Source organism: Ailuropoda melanoleuca, chromosome 5 (genome assembly GCF_002007445.2).
Source record: "Ailuropoda melanoleuca isolate Jingjing chromosome 5, ASM200744v2, whole genome shotgun sequence".
Classification (NCBI taxonomy): Eukaryota; Metazoa; Chordata; class Mammalia; order Carnivora; family Ursidae; genus Ailuropoda; species Ailuropoda melanoleuca.
The window spans coordinates 102,554,459-102,572,137 of record NC_048222.1 but is presented as its reverse complement, the minus strand read 5'-3'; the positions used below and the strand labels follow the sequence as shown (position 1 = coordinate 102,572,137).

The following is a 17,679-nucleotide window of genomic DNA, read 5'->3' as shown; positions in this document are numbered from 1 at the left end:
CGCCGCGGCCGTGAACCTCCTGCTGGGCGTCTTCCAGGTCCTCCTGCCCTGCTGTCGCCCGGGAGGGGCTCAGGGACAAGGTCAGCCTTGCGCCGCTGTGCTCGCTCTCCCTCTCCACCCCGCCCCCCCTTCTCTTTCTTTTAGGGAACTGCTGAAATCTATAAGAGGGCTAGGGGAGGAAGGGGAAAGGGGCAGGAGGAGGAAGGAAAGCGGTTGCAATTCTCGGCTGATAGCATTTTCTAACCGCAGCGTCCCTTCCCGCGCCCCCCGCCCCCAGACAAACAGAAAGCTGGGCAGTCGCGGAGCTTGGGGACCGCGGCGCGGACCGCTAGCCGCACGCGCCCCGGAGCCTTTGTGCGCGGGCCCCGGGCGCCCCGGGCGCAGCCCCCGCTTTGTGTGGCGCGCGCTGGGGCCCCGCCGCGGCCCGGCTTCCTGCAGCTTTGTTCCTCGAGCCTGGCCGCCCGGGACCCGTCCCGCAGACTCCCGTCCCAGATGCTGCGGGATGCGGAGCGCCGAGTGGCCGGCGGGGTGGCTTCCCCGTCTCCGTCCCCCCAGCACGGGAACCCCCGACCTTGCACGCTCCCTGCTCTCTGTCAGAGGGGCCCACCGACTTGCACCCCGTCCATTGTGTTCTTGTCCCCGGCCGGCTCCTCCGGTGGCCGCCGCTTTAAGAAGGAAAGGGTGACTTGTTTTGGTGGGGCGGGTGCATGGGGGCACCGTAGGGAAACAGGAAGCGTTTCTTTTCCGTGCATTAAAACGCGGTGTATTTTTTGGTGTCCGAGCAGCGATCGAGCCCTTGCCCAACGTGGTGGAGCTGTGGCAGGCAGAAGAAGGGGAACTCCTGCTGCCCACTCAGGTGAGGACGACCAGGTGACAGGGCGGGTGTGGGTGTGCGAGAGAGGAGCGGCCCGGAGGCCGTCGGCCCCCCAGCGGCACCGGCGCTCGGGCCACTTTGCAAGGCAAATAAACGGTCGGGCCGAGCCTGAACACCTGGCAACGGTGGCCTTCCCAGCCTCCTCCCGCGCCATGTGACAGGGCGTGAGTCACGCCCGCCCCAAGTTCAGGAGGTGGGAACCGAGGCCACCTCAGCAGGGCCGCGGCCAGCGGCAGCCTTGTGCAGGGGAAGGGCGGGCCGCTCGGCGGGCTGTGGTCCTGGGTGCGCGACGGCCGGGACGTGTGCCCTGTTCCCTGAGTGAGCTGGAGCCCTGTGGCCGAGGACAACAGGAATATTGATTTCAGAAGTGTTAGTGAGTGGCACTTGCCATTAGCGTTAAGTAGCTTTGCAGTGAAGATGTGACTTTAAAAGGTTGTAGTCTTGGATTTTTTCCAAGTGCCTTTAATTCGTGTTAGATACACCCTCTTAATAACTTGAATTTCAGGTTTTGGGGGTTCTCCCCCCATATGATACAATGATTGCATGGGGAAAAATAATTACTAGCATTTCATTGAGAATCTGTGGCCTCATACAGGGTTTAGGGCTGTGGTAGCTACAGTACTGCGAAGCTGTTAAGGTTTAACTTTTAACATTTGACTGCAGATGTACACATTTAAATATAATATTGCTGACTGCTTTTCAGCAGCAACAGTAGTGACCCCCCAAATACTTTTTTTGGAGAGGGAAGAGTTGAATTAATTATAAGGGAGTATTCAGCTTGTGTGTGGTAATTTTTAAGATGTTCATTACTTCCCACATTGGTGACAGCACTTAATTCTATGTTGTCTCTTGTGGTTCTTTGGAAAAACAGGATGTCTAGCTCTAAGTTCACGGCTGTGCAGCTTTACATTTGAGTTTCTCCCTCCTATGTGAAGCATTAGGAGTGCTGGTTTTGAGATATTCAGAATATTCACTTTAACCAGGACTAATGAATAACAGCTTCAAGGCGGAGAGGTGATTTTTAGAGGAAAATTTTCCTGGACCTTCCCTGAAGGCCAGCGTGCTGAATGAGACCAGTCCTTTGAGAAAAAGCTTCATCGGGATGGAGAGCAGATAGTCTGTCCTTCTCTTACAAGTTTATTCCCAAATGGATTTTTTTTTCCTGATTATAAATAACAGATGTGTATTGTGGAAGGTTTGGAAAATACAGAAAGATAAAAAGAACCAAACAGAAATTGTTCATGACTCTACTGAGAGATCCACATTTAAAATTTGACATTTTTACTTTTTAAAAATATAGTTATACTTGTGTGTAGCAGAGTTGTTCAAAAGCAGCATTAATGACATTCTGGGCTGGAGACGTCTGTGTTGTGCAGGCTGTCCTGGCTGGAATCCTGTGTCCTGGGGGCTACGAGATGCCCAGCATTTGGAGCATCTCTGTCTCTACCCACTGGATGCCAGGGGCACTTTCTCCTCCCTCTTCCCCCCAGTTGTGACAGCTAAAAATGTCCCCAGACATTGCCAAATGTCCCTGGGGAGGAAAACTGCCCGGGTTGAGAAGCACTGGTGTATATCTATATGTATTTGCATTTTTTACTCAACTGTAGCCTGTACTCCTTACTGGTTAGTGTTGGAAGCCAACCCCGACAGAAAGGAAAGTAAATTATAGACTCTCAATTGTTGCAGCATTAGTTGAAGATTTAGTCACTGTGCTCAGAGATGGAAATGTCAAAGCCTATGATATGATTAATGATTTTATTTATAGGCTGAAGAGTTATTTTATAAAATTCTTAATTTGTGGCTTTGTTTTGTTTATATGTAGGATATAGTTTGTTTTGGTAAAAAAAAATGCACACAATTTAGAAGCTGTCTTTCTGGAATACTCACTATAGAAGCATTTATAACTAAGCTATTTTAATCAAAGCTATAATGAAAGTGAAACTGATAATTCAGAACAATTTTCTAAATACTTCGTCTCTATCTCTGTGTGTATCTTTCAGAGACTGTTTTACCCTGCACGTACCCGGGCGGGGGTGGGGATGTACATGGGTCTATCTGTGTAAACAGCGGGCTATATGCATATGTATCTGTCTGAACTGCATGTATACACAACACACACGTATGTATATAAACTGCAGACAGTTCTGATGAAAGTTATTTTTAGAGAATTCTCTTCAAAGTATTTTGACTTTTTTTCCCATAAAAAGCTCGTGTGTCATGGAGTTAGCTGAAAAGAGAGTATTTATAGGTGTTTTTTTAAGTTTGAGGGTTTCTGCTTAATTAATTTGTAGGCTGGGTTCCTTTCAGGAAGACTCCGAGGCAGCTGCAGAAGCTAGGATGTGTCAGTGAAGGTGAAATGGGAGCCCCAGGAGGTGTGGCAGTAAAAAATCGAGTATTAACATTTGTCACCACAAATGATTTATACAGTTTTTTGGAAATGTTTTCTGGTGACTGGGCCTTTCTTCCTTTTCCTTTTTCTAATGGATCTTTAAGTGATCAAGGACTAGAAAAATGCATCATTAGTAAAACCAAATACAGTAATTGAATTGTTATAATCTTCCAGACCTTCTGGATAGGCTTCCAGGATTTGACGCCCTGTTCCCTCCCTTTTCTCAGTTTCTTCATCTGCAAAATGGGGATAATCATGGTGCTGATCTCAGAGGATTTTGTGAGGATTCAGAGTATCTTGAACTTAGTAAGCACTTCATGTATGTTACCTATCATTTTGATATATTTCTCAGCTGACTCCCACATTTGGTCACTGGAGGGCATGGGGCAGCTTTCCTCCTTCCAAGGGGTTGAACCAGTGCAGAGAACTCAGGACTATTATATGCTCTACAGTTGTATAGATATGTTATTTATATTTTTCTGTTAGTGCTTTTTTACGTGGTAAGATATTTGGTGTAGGAACATAAAACATTTTACCTATGATGATAATGAGAAGGAAGAAAAAAATATGATTTTATTCTTAAGTTTACATAATTTTTCAACAAACAAATTTTTCATTAGCTTATTATCAAGAAGTAATTGCGTGTGTGCAAGATACTGCGTTGTGTACCTTCTCACTTTGCCTTCAAGGTAAAACCTTTCTGTGATCCCCGGTGATCCCCTTGACCTGCTCTGGCCCTCAGGGCATTCCGCAGTCTGACCTTGTATGTCCCTCCAGTCAGTCCTCTGGGGTGCTCACTCCAGCAGGCCCCACACGTATCTGTCGAATGAAAGAACAAATGCTAAGGCCCTGCTGTTCCCATAGAGCCAGTCCTTCCAGACATCTAACTTGGCAGTGACCCTGTTGTCATTTCTCTCTTTTTGAGTTTCTTGAGTGTCTGGATTTTTTTCTTTGCTTTGCCTGTGCCTTCTTACCCTAACTGGATTCCCTGTAAGAGTGTTTGGGGCACCTGGGTGGCTCAGTCGTTAAGCGTCTGCCTTTGGCTGGGGGCGTGATCCCAGGGTGCTGGGATGAGCCCCACATTGGGCTCCTCCACTGGGAGCCTGCTTCTTCCTCTCCCACTCCCCCTGCTTGTGTTCCCTCTCTTGCTGGCTGTCTCTCTCTCTGTCAAATAAATAAATAAAATCTTTAAAAAAAAACAAAGAGAGGGAGTTTGGGTTTCTAAGTTTGGTGGTCCCATTGTGGCCACACTGTTCTGCATACAGTAGGCATTGAGTCGTTAGCCCACTGAGTTCTTCCTAGGGGAGGAGAAGCAGTTATCAGTGTCTTGTCCTGTTTATGAGGTTAGTTTCAAAGATGGCTGGCGGAATGCCTTAAGTGTTGGTTTCCTATTATTGTTTTTTTTTTTTTTTTTGGCATCAGTTCTAGCTTCAAGAAGGGCAGTCTAGAATTTGTTCTTCTAATCCATTCAGACTTTGCTGAGGTGAGAAGCCTCCCTCCTAACACCCCGGTTAGATTGGGGCACTGACATTGGTGTGTGAGCAGGAGCAGCTGTTACCTGATCCAGAATCGTGTGGGTCTGGTTTGGGGTGGCCAGGCTTAGGGCTTTTCTGGCCTTGTTTGTTCATCTAGCAGACACTTAGCACAGGCCTGACCCAGTTAGGCCTCTGGGATACAGTGATTATAAATAAGAAAGTCTCTGCCTTTAAAAATCTGTCTTACCCCCTGAAGTCTGAGGGTATAGGTAACGGAAACTGGTAGAAAGTGAAACAGGAAATAGTACCTTGAATATCTGAATTCTTTACTATCTCAGTAATGTATAGTAATGTAATAGCATCTTGCTCCAGTCAGTGAATCATTGACTGGTATTTGGAAATCTTTTTGTCATAGAGATTTATTTTTGGTTTAATCTACCTCCACTATCAAGGTAAAAATATAATACCTAACATGAGTTGAATATTACTGGCATTGTTTAAGCATTTTATGAGTTATTAATACTCATGTTAATACACTTAAAACTGTGAAGTGTTATGACCTGACTTTACAGATGAGGAAACTGAGGCACAGAGTCATGAAACAATTTGCCAAAGGCTGCAGGAATGCGGCGGTGGTATGATTTGAACCCAGGAGGCGTTGATTCAAAGCCCATGCTCTTGGCCACTACGTCACCGTATGAGTTTTAGCAGTCTCACCAGGAAAGTATTGTAGTGGTGAAGTTCCTGAGCCTGAGGGAGAGACCTTCATGTTCTGTTTTGAGTTAGAAAAATTTACTTAATGAAGTTTTTTATTTATTTTTATTTATTTATTTATTTTTTTAAAAAAGATTTTATTTATTTATTTGACAGAGATAGAGACAGCCAGTGAGAGAGGGAACACAAGCAGGGGGAGTGGGAGAGGAAGAAGCAGGCTCACAGCAGAGGAGCCTGATGTGGGGCTCGATCCCATAACGCCGGAATTACGCCCTGAGCCGAAGGCAGACGCTTAACCACTGTGCCACCCAGGCGCCCCTTAATGAAGTTTTTTAAAATGGTCATATCCAGTAGTACTTTTGAAATTTTCGCTTAAAATTTTTTTTATTGAGGCATAATTGACGCATAACATTATATTACTTTCAGGTGTACAACATAACAGTAAGTCTAGTTACCATCTATCACGATACATAGTTACAAAAAAATTTTTTTTTGTCTTATGATAAGAACTTTTAAGATTTATTCTCAGTAACTTTCAGATTTGCAGTACAGTATTATTCACTGGTTGCATGCTGTACATTACATCCCCAGGACTTCTGTACTTATTTTATAGCTGGAAGTTCCTACCTTTTGACCAACTTCACCCATTTTGCCTCCCCACACCCCCCACCCCCTTTGGCTCCCCAGCAATCACCAGTCTGTTCTCTGTATCTGTGAACTTGGTATTTGTTTTTGGTTTTCATTTTTAAAATATTTATTTATTTGTTTATTTATTTATTACTTTGTTTATAGTGCAAGTGGGGGAGGGGGAGGGGCAGTGGGAGAGAGAGAGAATCTTAAGCAGAGTCCATGCTAGTGTGGTGCTCGATCCCACGACCTGAGCTGAAACCAAGAGTCAGAAGCTCAACTGACTGAGCCACCCAGGTGCCCCTGTTTTTGTTTTTGTTTTTCTTAATTCTGTATTTGAGAGTGACCATAGGTAATTGCCTTTCTCTGTTTGACTTATTTCACCTAGCATAATGCCCTAAGGGTCCATCCATGTTGTTGCAAATGGTGAGATTTCATTTTTTATGGCTGAATTGTATTTTGTTTTATATATATATATATNTATATATATATATATATATATATATATATATATATATATATATTATACACACGCACACACATACATACATACATACCACATCCTTATCCAAATTCATCTTTCAGTGGACACATAGGTTGTTTACGTATCTTGGCTATTGTAAATAATGCTGCTATGAACATGGGGGTGCAGATATTGTTTTTGAATTAGTGTTTTCGGTTTCTTCAGATAAATACCCAGAAGTGGAATTGTTAGATCAATTTTTAGTTTTTGAGGAACCTCCATGCTGTTTTCCAAGGTAGCCACACCAATGTGCATTCCCACCAACCGTGCACAAGGGTTCCCTTTTCTCCACCTCCTCACCAACGCTTGTTGTTTCTTGTCTTTTTGATAATAGTCATTCTAACAGGTGTGAGGTGCATATCCACCAGTATTTAAGAAACAGCTAGAGCGTACTTAGCTCTGCAGACATTTATTGAGCATGTACTGAGGGCCAGACGCTGGTCTAGGTGCTGTGGGTGTCACGTTGAACACAAAGCAAAACCACTGCCCGAGTGGAGCTTCCAGGCTGATGGAGGCACATAGATGGTAAATAAGAAGTAAAATACATTGTAAGTTCTTTAGTCTGTTAGAAAGTCATCGGTGCTATATGGTGGCAGACCAGAGGAAGAGTCAGGTGATGGGAGCTGGAGTTTTAGTGTGCAGGTTGAAGTAGGTCCCTTTGAGAAGGCCTGTATTTGACATTTGAGCCAACCCTCGAAAGCAGTGAGAGATTTAGAGTAGCTAGTGCAAGGGCCCTGAGGCACTGCCAAGGGCGTGGGTAGGGAAATGATAGGATTTGGCTCCCGCCCTTTGAGAGCCTGGCGGTGTTGGGGAGATAAGGCTGGTAATACCCTGAGATAACATTCAAGTGCTGAAATATAGGACTTGAGAGGAGAGAGGAGGAACAGTGTATATTGGAGGAGTCTGTCAAGGCTTAGGGGTGGGAGGGCCGCTTAGAGACCTGCATTGGCAAAGGTGTGAATGGGACCACCTCTAAATCCTTGGTTGAGTGACAGTGTTTTTAAGGTGATGCCTTAAATGGGAATCCAGAGCTTCTAATGAAGTGTGGCTGTAGAGATTGGGATGAGTATGTCAGGGTCATCTGACAGTTGCCCGGTTCCAGGTTAAGGAGCTTAGAGTACATCTGACTAGCAGTTGGGGAGTGGTGGTAGGCTCTTGTGCGGAGATGAACATGATGACATTAGATGCTGGGTCCATACCAAGTGGGTGGTAAGTCGTTACTGATGTTGCAGAAAATTGGTCTTACAGAAACACAAGGGGTGAATTGGAGGCAGCAGTCTTAAACAGAGCGAAAAGCCCTGTCTGTGCCGAGAGCAAGGGTTAGAAGCCAGAGGACCAGGAAGGTTCGGGATTCCTGAACCCAACAGTGGCAAGCTTCAGGAACGAATGGTCGAGATTGTGTCTGTCAGGCAAATACATGTAGTATTTAATCGGAGCTGACCTTTTGTTTCTATTTCAAGTAACTTTTCTTTTACCCTCCTGGTACATGACATGTGGTCAGATTTTGGCCTGGTAAGTCTGGGAGAGGATTTTGGAAGTGCTTTTGAGTGTGATGTTTATGCCATTTATAAAACTGATCAGCCTTTTTATGTTGATGTCAAGATATATCAGGTATCCATGTAGGGGATTCTGAGCTAACCAGTCCATTTTCTATATTATCAGTAAAGTTTATTTCGTGTGATTAAACTTAAATGTTAAAAAAAGGCTCTTGGAGTGAAGAGATGTCAAACTAGTTTTGAGATCATGTTTAGGTCATGACTTTAAGCAGGGAGAATATTTATTTACACTATCTAAGGGGTCACTTGGCAATTTATGGCTTTTAGGAGTGTCATTCTTTCAATAAATATTCATTGAATGCCTGCTGTGTATCAGGCACTATTTATTTATATTTTTTTATTTTTTAAAGATTTTATTTACCAAGAGAGAGTGCGAAGGGGCGGGGGAGGAGCAAGGGGAGAGGGATAAAAAGAATCTCAAGCAGACTCCGTGCCGAGCCTGGACACCGACGTGGGGCTCGATCTCACCACCACGAGATCGTGACCTGAGCCAAAATCCAGAGCCCGATGCTTAACCAACTGAGGCGCCCAGGTACCCCTAGGCACTATTTTTAGACATTCGTTCCAAGTTCATCATCCATGTGAAATTTAAGAACTCTTTTCTTTTGGGGATTTTTGTGTTCTTTTGAAGCAACTGCTAAAACATTTTTTTTTTTTTTTGGTTTTGTTTTGTTTTGATCAATAGGGTGATTCTGAAGAGAATATGGAGGAGCATTCTGAAGAACAGAGGTAAGAAAAACCACAGGAGCAAATACCTGCATGCTGAACATTGCTGCCCACTTTGGAAGCTATCTGAAGTCTTGGTATATGTACGTTTATGTTTATGTGTTTAATATATCAGTGATATACCTTGCTCTTTGGCATTTGTGGTATCTGTACTTTCTAATAATTAATATGTGTTTGTTTTAAAAATAAGGCTGTACAGAGAGCTGTTAGAAGTACCCGCCCCCTATCCTCAACTTTGCATTTTCCATGGCACACTTAATGCTGTTCCTCTTGTTAACAAATTCCTGGTGACAATCAGGCACAGTGCCGGGTACTGGGTATAAAATATTGAACCAAACCTGTGTTGCATGTAGTGGTGGAGTCAGGCATTACCGTAGACAAAACAAAATGGTTGTGATTGTAATAACTATCAATAATTAGATTGCTGTGGTATAGAATAATGAGGAAGGTGGGGTGGTCAGGTGGGGCCCTTCTTAGCAGGTGACATTTGAGCTGAAGTCTGGAGGATGTGGAAGAAGAGTCATGCAGCAAACAGAGGGAGAGTGCTCTGGGCACAGGGAGTGGCAGGTGCAAAGGCCCTGAGGTGGGACGCACTGGCAGCATTCCAGGAACTTGGAGAAGACCAGTGTGGTTTGTGGGATAGTGAGGTGTAAGGTAGGACCTTAGAAACCCCAGTAAGGAGGTTGTGTTTTATTTTTTCAAGGGCAGTATGATTTATTAAAGGATTTAAAGCAAGGGCTAGCAAATCAAAAGGTGTAAACTACATTTTTAAGAGAATGCTTTGGTCATGGAGCAGTCTTGGTCACTTGTCAAACTGGGATGCCTGATCCCTTGGAGAGGTACTTGGAGATGCTAAGTGGTACCTGGGCACAGGGATAACTTTCAGGGAATCAGCTTTTAGATCCCACCACCTGTATAGTCTCCTGAAATTGATCTGTCTGAGGTTGTTGCAAGCTATCCTTTCCCACCTCCTCTTTTGTAATCTCTCTTTTCCACTTTACAAAAGAAGGGCATACTTCTTATCCAGCCCCCATCTTACTATGTGCTCCATCTTGGGCCAATAGAGGTATGATTTGAAATACTGGCATTGGTTAGAAGAAGCGATTAACTCTGATTGGAGAGCAAATTCTTTTGTAACTCTGGTGGTTTTCAAATCTTTCCACGAGATTGAAGGGCACAATCAAATTGGCAGTTGACAGATCATCAAAAGTTATTTTTAATGATAGATCACTTTGCTTTTTGGATAAACAGTGAGGGAGTTTAGAGAATATAGGGACAGTGCTGTAACAAGGCTCCTTCCATTCACATCTGCTTATGTGAACAGCTTTTTCAGTGCTTATAGTTAAAAAAAAGTGGACAAGAAAAATAATAGTCGCATGAATCAATGATGAAACTTTCATTCATTTCATTAAAGAATGCATTTTCCGTAAATTTGTCTCCTTATGTTTAATTACCTATCACAATTTATAAAATTTGTTGGTTTGATCAGTTATATACTAATGAAAATTATAATGATAATTCAGAAGAAAAAAATATTTAACACTTGAACCCTGTACTCCTAGGAAATTTTTTAAAAAGCCTAACATTTCAGTTGAAACCCCTAGTTTTGTTGCAAAAGGCTTTGAACATATGACATACGTATTAGGTTAAAATCCTTGGAGAGAATATCCAGCAATACAAGAACGCCTATTGGTGTGGTCAAAAAATGGATGATGCTGGGCACCTAGTTGGCTGAATTGGTACAGCTTGCGACTCTTGATCTTGGAGTCATGAGTTTGAGCCCCATATTGGGTGTAGAGATTACTTAAAAAAATGAATGATGGTAGATTTCATTGCAGTAGTATTTAGATTCCATTGAATATGTTTTAAAAAGTGATCGTGGGGGTTCCTGGGTGGCGCAGTCATTAAGCGTCTGCCTTCGGCTCAGGGCGTGATCCCGGCGTTATGGGATCGAGCCCCACGTCAGGCTCCTCTGCCATGAGCCTGCTTCTTCCTCTCCCACTCCCCCTGCTTGTGTTCCCTCTCTCGCTGGCTGTCTGTATCTCTGTCGAATAAATAAAATAAAATCTTAAAAAAAAAATAAAAAAAAATAAGTGATCGTGAGTTTTATTTAAAAAGCCATCATTTATAATATGCCAGAAATTACATTCTTTGCAGCTATTTAAATTCATAGTATAAAATTTTAAATGTGGGATAAATGTAAATGTTGCTTATCTCATAGGAATGTCAAACTTGGTATGACACGTCCCTGTGGTGATAGCATGTGAGCCCCAAGCTAGGTAGCCTTAGGCGGCCTCCAGGGGTGGGTGTGTCCAGCCTGTGGAGAGCCTTGGTGCATGCCTTAGCCTTTGTTCTCTGCTGTAGATTGCTGCCTTCTTTCCTTTCCCATCAGTCAGAACTAGTTTCTTTTCCTCCATTTTCTTTCAGACTTTAAGGTATTAGTAGCTTTTATCCTTATGGGTCTTTTGACCTAGTGTCAGGTTGTTAGTGAAGGTGTGTGGGGAGGGAAAGCGGCAGCAGTGGTTTAGAACAGTGGCTTTCAAACTTTCTGACAGTGACTTACAGTAAGGGATACATTTTACATCATGCTTATCTACCTGCCCATAGGCATATATGTGGATGTAGGAATACGTGTGTGCACCCTTTATTTATTTATAAAATAGTGCTTACCTTTACTACTTGTGACATACTGTTTTCTATTTCATTTTTTTATTGTGGTAAAATATACATAATAATTATCATTTAAACCTTATTTATTTATTTATTTATTTATTTTTTAAAGACTTATTATTTATTTATTTGACAGAGAGACAGACAGCCAGCAAGAGAGGGAACACAAGCAGGGGGAGTGGGAGAGGAAGAAGCAGACTCCCAGCGGAGGAGCCTGATGTGGGGCTTGATCCCAGAACGCTGGGATCACGCCCTGAGCTGAAGGCAGACGCTTAACCGCTGTGCCACCCAGGCGCCCCTAAACCATTTGTAAATGTACAGTTCTATGGCATTGAGTACATCCACATTGCTGTGCAACCAGTCACTACCATCCACCCACAGAACTTTCCTAGTTCATCTTTTTTCATTAAGAAAAAAATGCTGGTTGCCACTACTGGATTGATTTTAAAATTTCTTAATCGTGATTCCTGGTTTGATCAGCCCTGATCTATATATTTTAATCTTTTCAATATTAAATATTTCAGTATTTTGCTGTTACATTATGCCTAGTTGTTTTCCTTTTAACTTGGCTTCCAAGCCTCTCCTTCTTTGTTTTTTCTGGCATTTTTTTTTTTCCCCTTTGGGATTTGTTCCTTATGTGTAAAGACTAGATCATGACATGGGTTGGATGGTGCTATTAGAGAATTTTCTTTGTGTCCATTTCCTGAAAATTTAGGTTCTGGAGCTCTTTCCAAGAGTTCTCTCCATAAGTTAATGTCCTGTGATAGGTAAATGAGCCACCTAAGTACTTAGTACTCATTTACCTTTACTGCACAGTTGGGAATTTTTCTAAATGAAAATTTAATACCTCCACAACTCCTATAACATCTTGCTACAGTTAAAATAGACCTTTTGTTTAAGAATACATTCAGATTTACAGGAAAGCTGTAAAAATGATACAGAGACCTCTCACAGACCCCTCACGTACTTTTCCCCATTGTTAACATCTTCTATTACGGTGGCACGTTTGTTGCAACTAAGAAACCAACATTGGTGTGTTACCGTGAACTATACGCCACACCGTTTGAACTTCACTTGTTTTTCCCTGATGTCATTTTTATGTCCAGGATCCCATCCAGGATACCACATTACTTTTAGTTGTCACGTCTCTCTAGGACGTGTTTGGTTGTGACAGTTTGTCAGACTTTCCTTGTTTGTGAAATCTTGACCGTTTTGAGGAGTGCTGCTCAGGTATTTTGTAAAATGTCCCCTCCGTTTGGGGTTGCCTGATGTTTTTCCTCCTGGTGAGATTGGAGTCACAGGTTCTGGGGAGGAAGACCACAGCGATAGATCTGTATTCTCTTCACATATCAAGGATATCTGCTATCAACATGGGTTATCACGTTGATGTTGACCTTAATCACCTGGCTGACTCTTTTTTTCACCTCTTCCCATGCTACACTCTTTGGAGGCAAGTCATTAAATGGAATTAAGCTCCACCTACACAAATTATTTAGAATTCTTCTGCATGAGAGATTTGTTTATTTTCCCTCATTTGTTTATTTAGTCATTTATTTATATCGGTATGGACATACAGATATTTATTTTATGCTTTGGATTATAATCTGATATTAGATTGGCCCTGCTAGTTTAATGTCCTTTATCCTAAATCTTATTTGTAAAGTTATTACTACCTCTTTACATATGTTTTTACACATTTTTGTGATTTTCATTTTAATTTCTACCCCACAATGCCAACTGTCAATGATAAATAGGATTTGAAGTCAGTAGAGCCAGTGCTTAGGAATTCTACACCACGGATGCCTCGTCTCTGAGAGCACCCATCTAGAGGGGCACCCTGGGACTCGAGATAGATTTGACTATAAAACAGAGTCTCAGGATGTCCTAAGAAAAGTGTCGGTGGCACTGACATCTATCCCCGGTGAGATCTAGATCTGAAGAGGGCTCTGTGTCTCAGTGTCCGGACTGCCCCGGGGCGGGGCCTGAAGCAGACCACCATTAATCCTGGGGTGGAGGGTTCTGGAGTCGCCAGCCGATGATCTCAAACACAGTTTGGGAAAGCTTTCAGGGAAATTGGCCTCGCTGAAGATTTTGTTTGTATTAACTTGACTTAATCTTCTATGAATGCTATGTAATTGTATTTGGTTGAAAGCCAGGAAAGCAATATTTGAAAGACTTTTTCCCCTCTTGCCTCTGCATCCCTGTTTTTCTCCCGGGTGTTCTCAAATATCAGCAGTAATCTGTTCCTTCTCTGAGAGCGAGGGATTGCATTTGGGACTGAACGATGAGAGCCAGTAAGAGCAGCTCTTGCTGGAATGAATGCTCTCTGGGAAGCTCGTCTGGCTCTCTGTACATAGCTCCCATAAGCCTTGTTGGCATACATTTGTTAGAATATGAAAAGTGTGAGCAATGGCGAAGTGAACAGTATAGTATATCAGCGTTTAAAAATGGTTGTATAAAAGTCTGTAAATACCGACTGGTCAGGTACAGTGTCTGTGGGAGTTGTCATTGCATTGAGCTTTTAATGTGCTTTTATATGATCAGTTAACAGCAGCAAACTCTGTTCTCCTGAATCAGTTTACATCAGTTAAAGGCCGATCCTGAGAGTCAGAACATGAAGAAAGTCTTGTTAACCTTTCAGCAACATACTGAAAGATATAATTGCAGACAAAAATGACTTAATCGCTAGGGAAACTTCCTTTTGGCAGTGAAGGGGATTTCAGAGCCCCCACAGGGAATGGAACTGCTTTTCCCTTTTCTTTGTTCTCCTTTAGAAGTTGAAAGCTGTTTTTTCAGTACAACCCCCCCCCCCTCCAGGTCCTCACCTGTTGACAGGATCTTAGCTTTTTAACCTGAGCGTGCCTCCCCAGGGTTCCACTGTGTGGACTTTCTTCTCTTCCCATCTGCCGTTTCCCGAGGTGATCTCACCTCATGGGGCTTTATCTATATAGAAAGAACTTGAATTTAGATTGTACCTTCTAGCCAGGGGTTCTCACCTGTGCAGTTGCCCCGAGGGAGCTCCTTTTAGCTTTCAGGTGCTGCTGACTTACTGAGCTCTCTGGCTCAGTTCTTCAGCCCTCCCCCAGCTGCTGCTCTGCACATTCATTTGTATAAGCCAGAAACCAGGATGCCCCCCCTTGATTGCTTCCTACGCCCCACCGTAGTAGATGACCAGGTGTGGCTGTGTCTTCAGATGGTCTGCTACCCCCCATTTTATAGCTACCCCAGGCTGTTCTCCACCTTCCTCCCTGAGTAATCTCAATTATACCTCCTTTCCTGCCATTCCTCCTACACACAACCTGGCCTTCGTGATGAAGGGCAGGCGTCTGAGAATGGCATAGAAGGCCTTTTGTGATCTAGGCCCTGCCCACTGCTTCAGCCTTCCTGCGCCTGCTTCTCCCTTCCCCTCTTTCACATGGACTCATGCTCTCTCTTCTCTTCTTTGGCTCAGCCCCTTACCTGACCAACTCCATATAGCACCATGGCACTTCTAATACAGGGCATATCCCTTTAAAATCACCTGTCTCAGGGTTGTTCTGAGTCTCATTCGACTGATTCCTTAGCACCTACCCTAGTACCTAACACCTAGGTGAGAGCTGCTGCATGAAGGGATGCAAGCTCCTAACATAAATTTAAGTCTTTACATTGATTACTTGTAATGTTTCACATGTTCTTCATAGCCAAGCCCACAAATTGTATTTGCCATTGAAATCAAAGGAATGGTATTAGTATTAGACGTTGTGGTTTTTAAATTAGGTCATTGCAGTTGGTGTGTTTCTAAAGAGAATGGGTTATTAGCTCTGTCAGTCGTGCCCCTTGGTACCTTCTACAGACTCGTGTGGGCCCTGGGAGGGTTGCAGAATGAATGCCTTCAGTCATGGCCTTCATGGCCTTAACAGTGTAAAGTAAATTTCCTTTGACTGTAATAGAGATCCTGATTTAGAAATTCTTAGAATACAAGCTTTTCAGCATATGTATAATATATGGTATATATTGTTTTCAAGTCACAAAAACCTTTTGGGGTTTTTTGTGTGTGGTTTTGTTTTTTTTTTTTAGGTTGTGAAATTTTTAGCAAAGCTTTTGAGACCTATTTATATAATTATTTAGCCCTCAATCAGAATTAATTAGAAAAATAGTATAATAGGATCAGTATCCTAATTCTGATTTTCATTGAAATTACTGCTTCCCCTAGATTTATTTTTTTACAGACTCTGGAGTGATTAGGCTTGTGCTCATTTATAGCTTTATATTGAAAAAGATATTTGAACCAGTTTTAATAATTCCAGGTATATTTTGAAGGGTTAGTCTACAGTAAAAATAAGCAAAACATTTCATTAATGTTCACAGTCCTGAAACAATAAAGTAGGATTGAAGTCTGGAGAGCCTGGCCCATAAACATGGCATACCCGGTTCCGGAGACTTGGTGCTCATTACCTCAGACTAGGGATTGCCTGTAGAAGTGTCTTAATTCAGGTCTCGAGGTCTGACTCTCAGCCGGCTTCACAAACATCTCAGCTACTCGTCACAAGTATTTCACAGTCAGGTATCTCTGTGGAGCCTGTCAAGTGTGCATCCTGAGGTAAGAGCGTGGCAGGTTCAACAGCCCAAGAAGACTTGCCCATGGAAAGGACAACATGGTTATTAAAAAGTACATAAAAGATTTGTAAGGAGCTGATTTCAGACCAGAATGAAGGTACCGCTGTGAGCAAGGGAGAGACTTGGGTGTTTTGCCATTGGGAACCTAATTTCTATCTTCAAGAAAGCTTGTAGCTATATGGTTAAGATGAGCTGACATTGTGGTTGTCTTGGGCTTCTTTTATGCAGGGAGAATTGTGCTTTGGTTAGTCTTTACTCATCATGATGGGTTGATGAGAAACAAAAGTACTTTTCAGATGGATCCCAATATATTGGCAGCAGTATCGGTCAATTCTGTGGAGGTATTCTGGATGTGTTGTGACACCAAACTTCTTATTGCATGAAAGGGTGACAGAGCTTGGGATTTTAAGTTTCAGAAGAGAACTGTAATTTCCCAAGGTAGTATTCTCTGTCTAGGAACATAAGTATTAAAATAATAGGGTCTCCCGGGAGCTTGTTACTCTAGTTTTAAATGAATTGTTATCAAATTATTCTTTTGTTGTCGCAGTCTTCCACATATGAAATATGACTCTAGAGTAATAGTGATTCCCACTCCCCCCCTCCAGTAGATGTAACAAAAGAATGTTGCCACTTCACGAATAATTAACTATGGTAGTCTAGACAGTATTTCACAGATGTCGTGCTCAGTAAAGATGTTTTTGGAACCATTGCTTCCAAATTGCCTTTGCAAACTCATTTATGAATGATATAGGGGAAAGTCTTGTTTGTTTATTGTGGCCTTTCCCGATTTTCCCCCAAGCAGTGAGGATGTAGTTTTAAAAAGTCTGCTATGAACATGAAAATTCCTTGAATTAAAAAATTTTTTTTGAAAACCTTAAGTCATTTTAAAATTTCTCATTGAGTCTTCCCTTTTTTCCTCCAAAAACCTTTTAGTAAAATATATGTTTTGGGAAGATTGCCCTATTTACCTCATGGCATTATTTTCTCTGCTACACACACACATATCCCAGTTTGAGAACATGGTTTTAGTGCTATACATGCTGTTTCCCTCATGGCCAATTCCTGTTGTTTTTACTTAGTTTTTCCAAATATTTCAATCAGAAGACATGGCTCTGGATGGTATGTGGCTCTTGGGCTAAAACTAAACGTTATCTATTAATAAACTGTTGGGACTACACCAAACTAAAAAGCTTCTGCACAGCAAAGGAAACCATGTCCAAAACAAAAAGGCAACCTATAGGATGGGAGGAGATATTTGCAAATGACATATCTGATAAAGGGTTAGTATCCAAATACATAAAGAACTAATACAACTCAATACCCCCAAAATGAATAATCCAATAAAAAAATGGGCAGCAGACACGAACAGACATTTCTCCAAAGAAGATACACAGGTGGCTAACAGGTGCATGAAAGATGCTCAACATCATTTATCATCAGGGAGTTGCAAATCAAATCCACAGTAAGACCCACCTCACACTTGTCAGAATGGCTAAAATCAAAATCACAAGAAACAACAAGTGTTGGTG

General features: G+C 42.5%; 1 protein-coding gene across 1 annotated transcript in view; it reads left to right on the top strand.

Annotated features, from left to right (window-relative positions):
- Position 1: 1 nt before the first annotated feature.
- TMEM131L (transmembrane 131 like) overlaps positions 2–17,679 on the top strand; it is a gene marked incomplete at its 5' end in the record, with an annotated part of 156,097 nt that continues 138,419 nt past the window's right edge. Inside the window, 3 exons of the mRNA XM_034661733.1 lie at positions 2–80; positions 786–856; positions 8,844–8,887. Coding sequence (XP_034517624.1) covers positions 2–80; positions 786–856; positions 8,844–8,887 — 194 coding nt within the window. The remainder of the gene's footprint in view (positions 81–785; positions 857–8,843; positions 8,888–17,679) is intronic.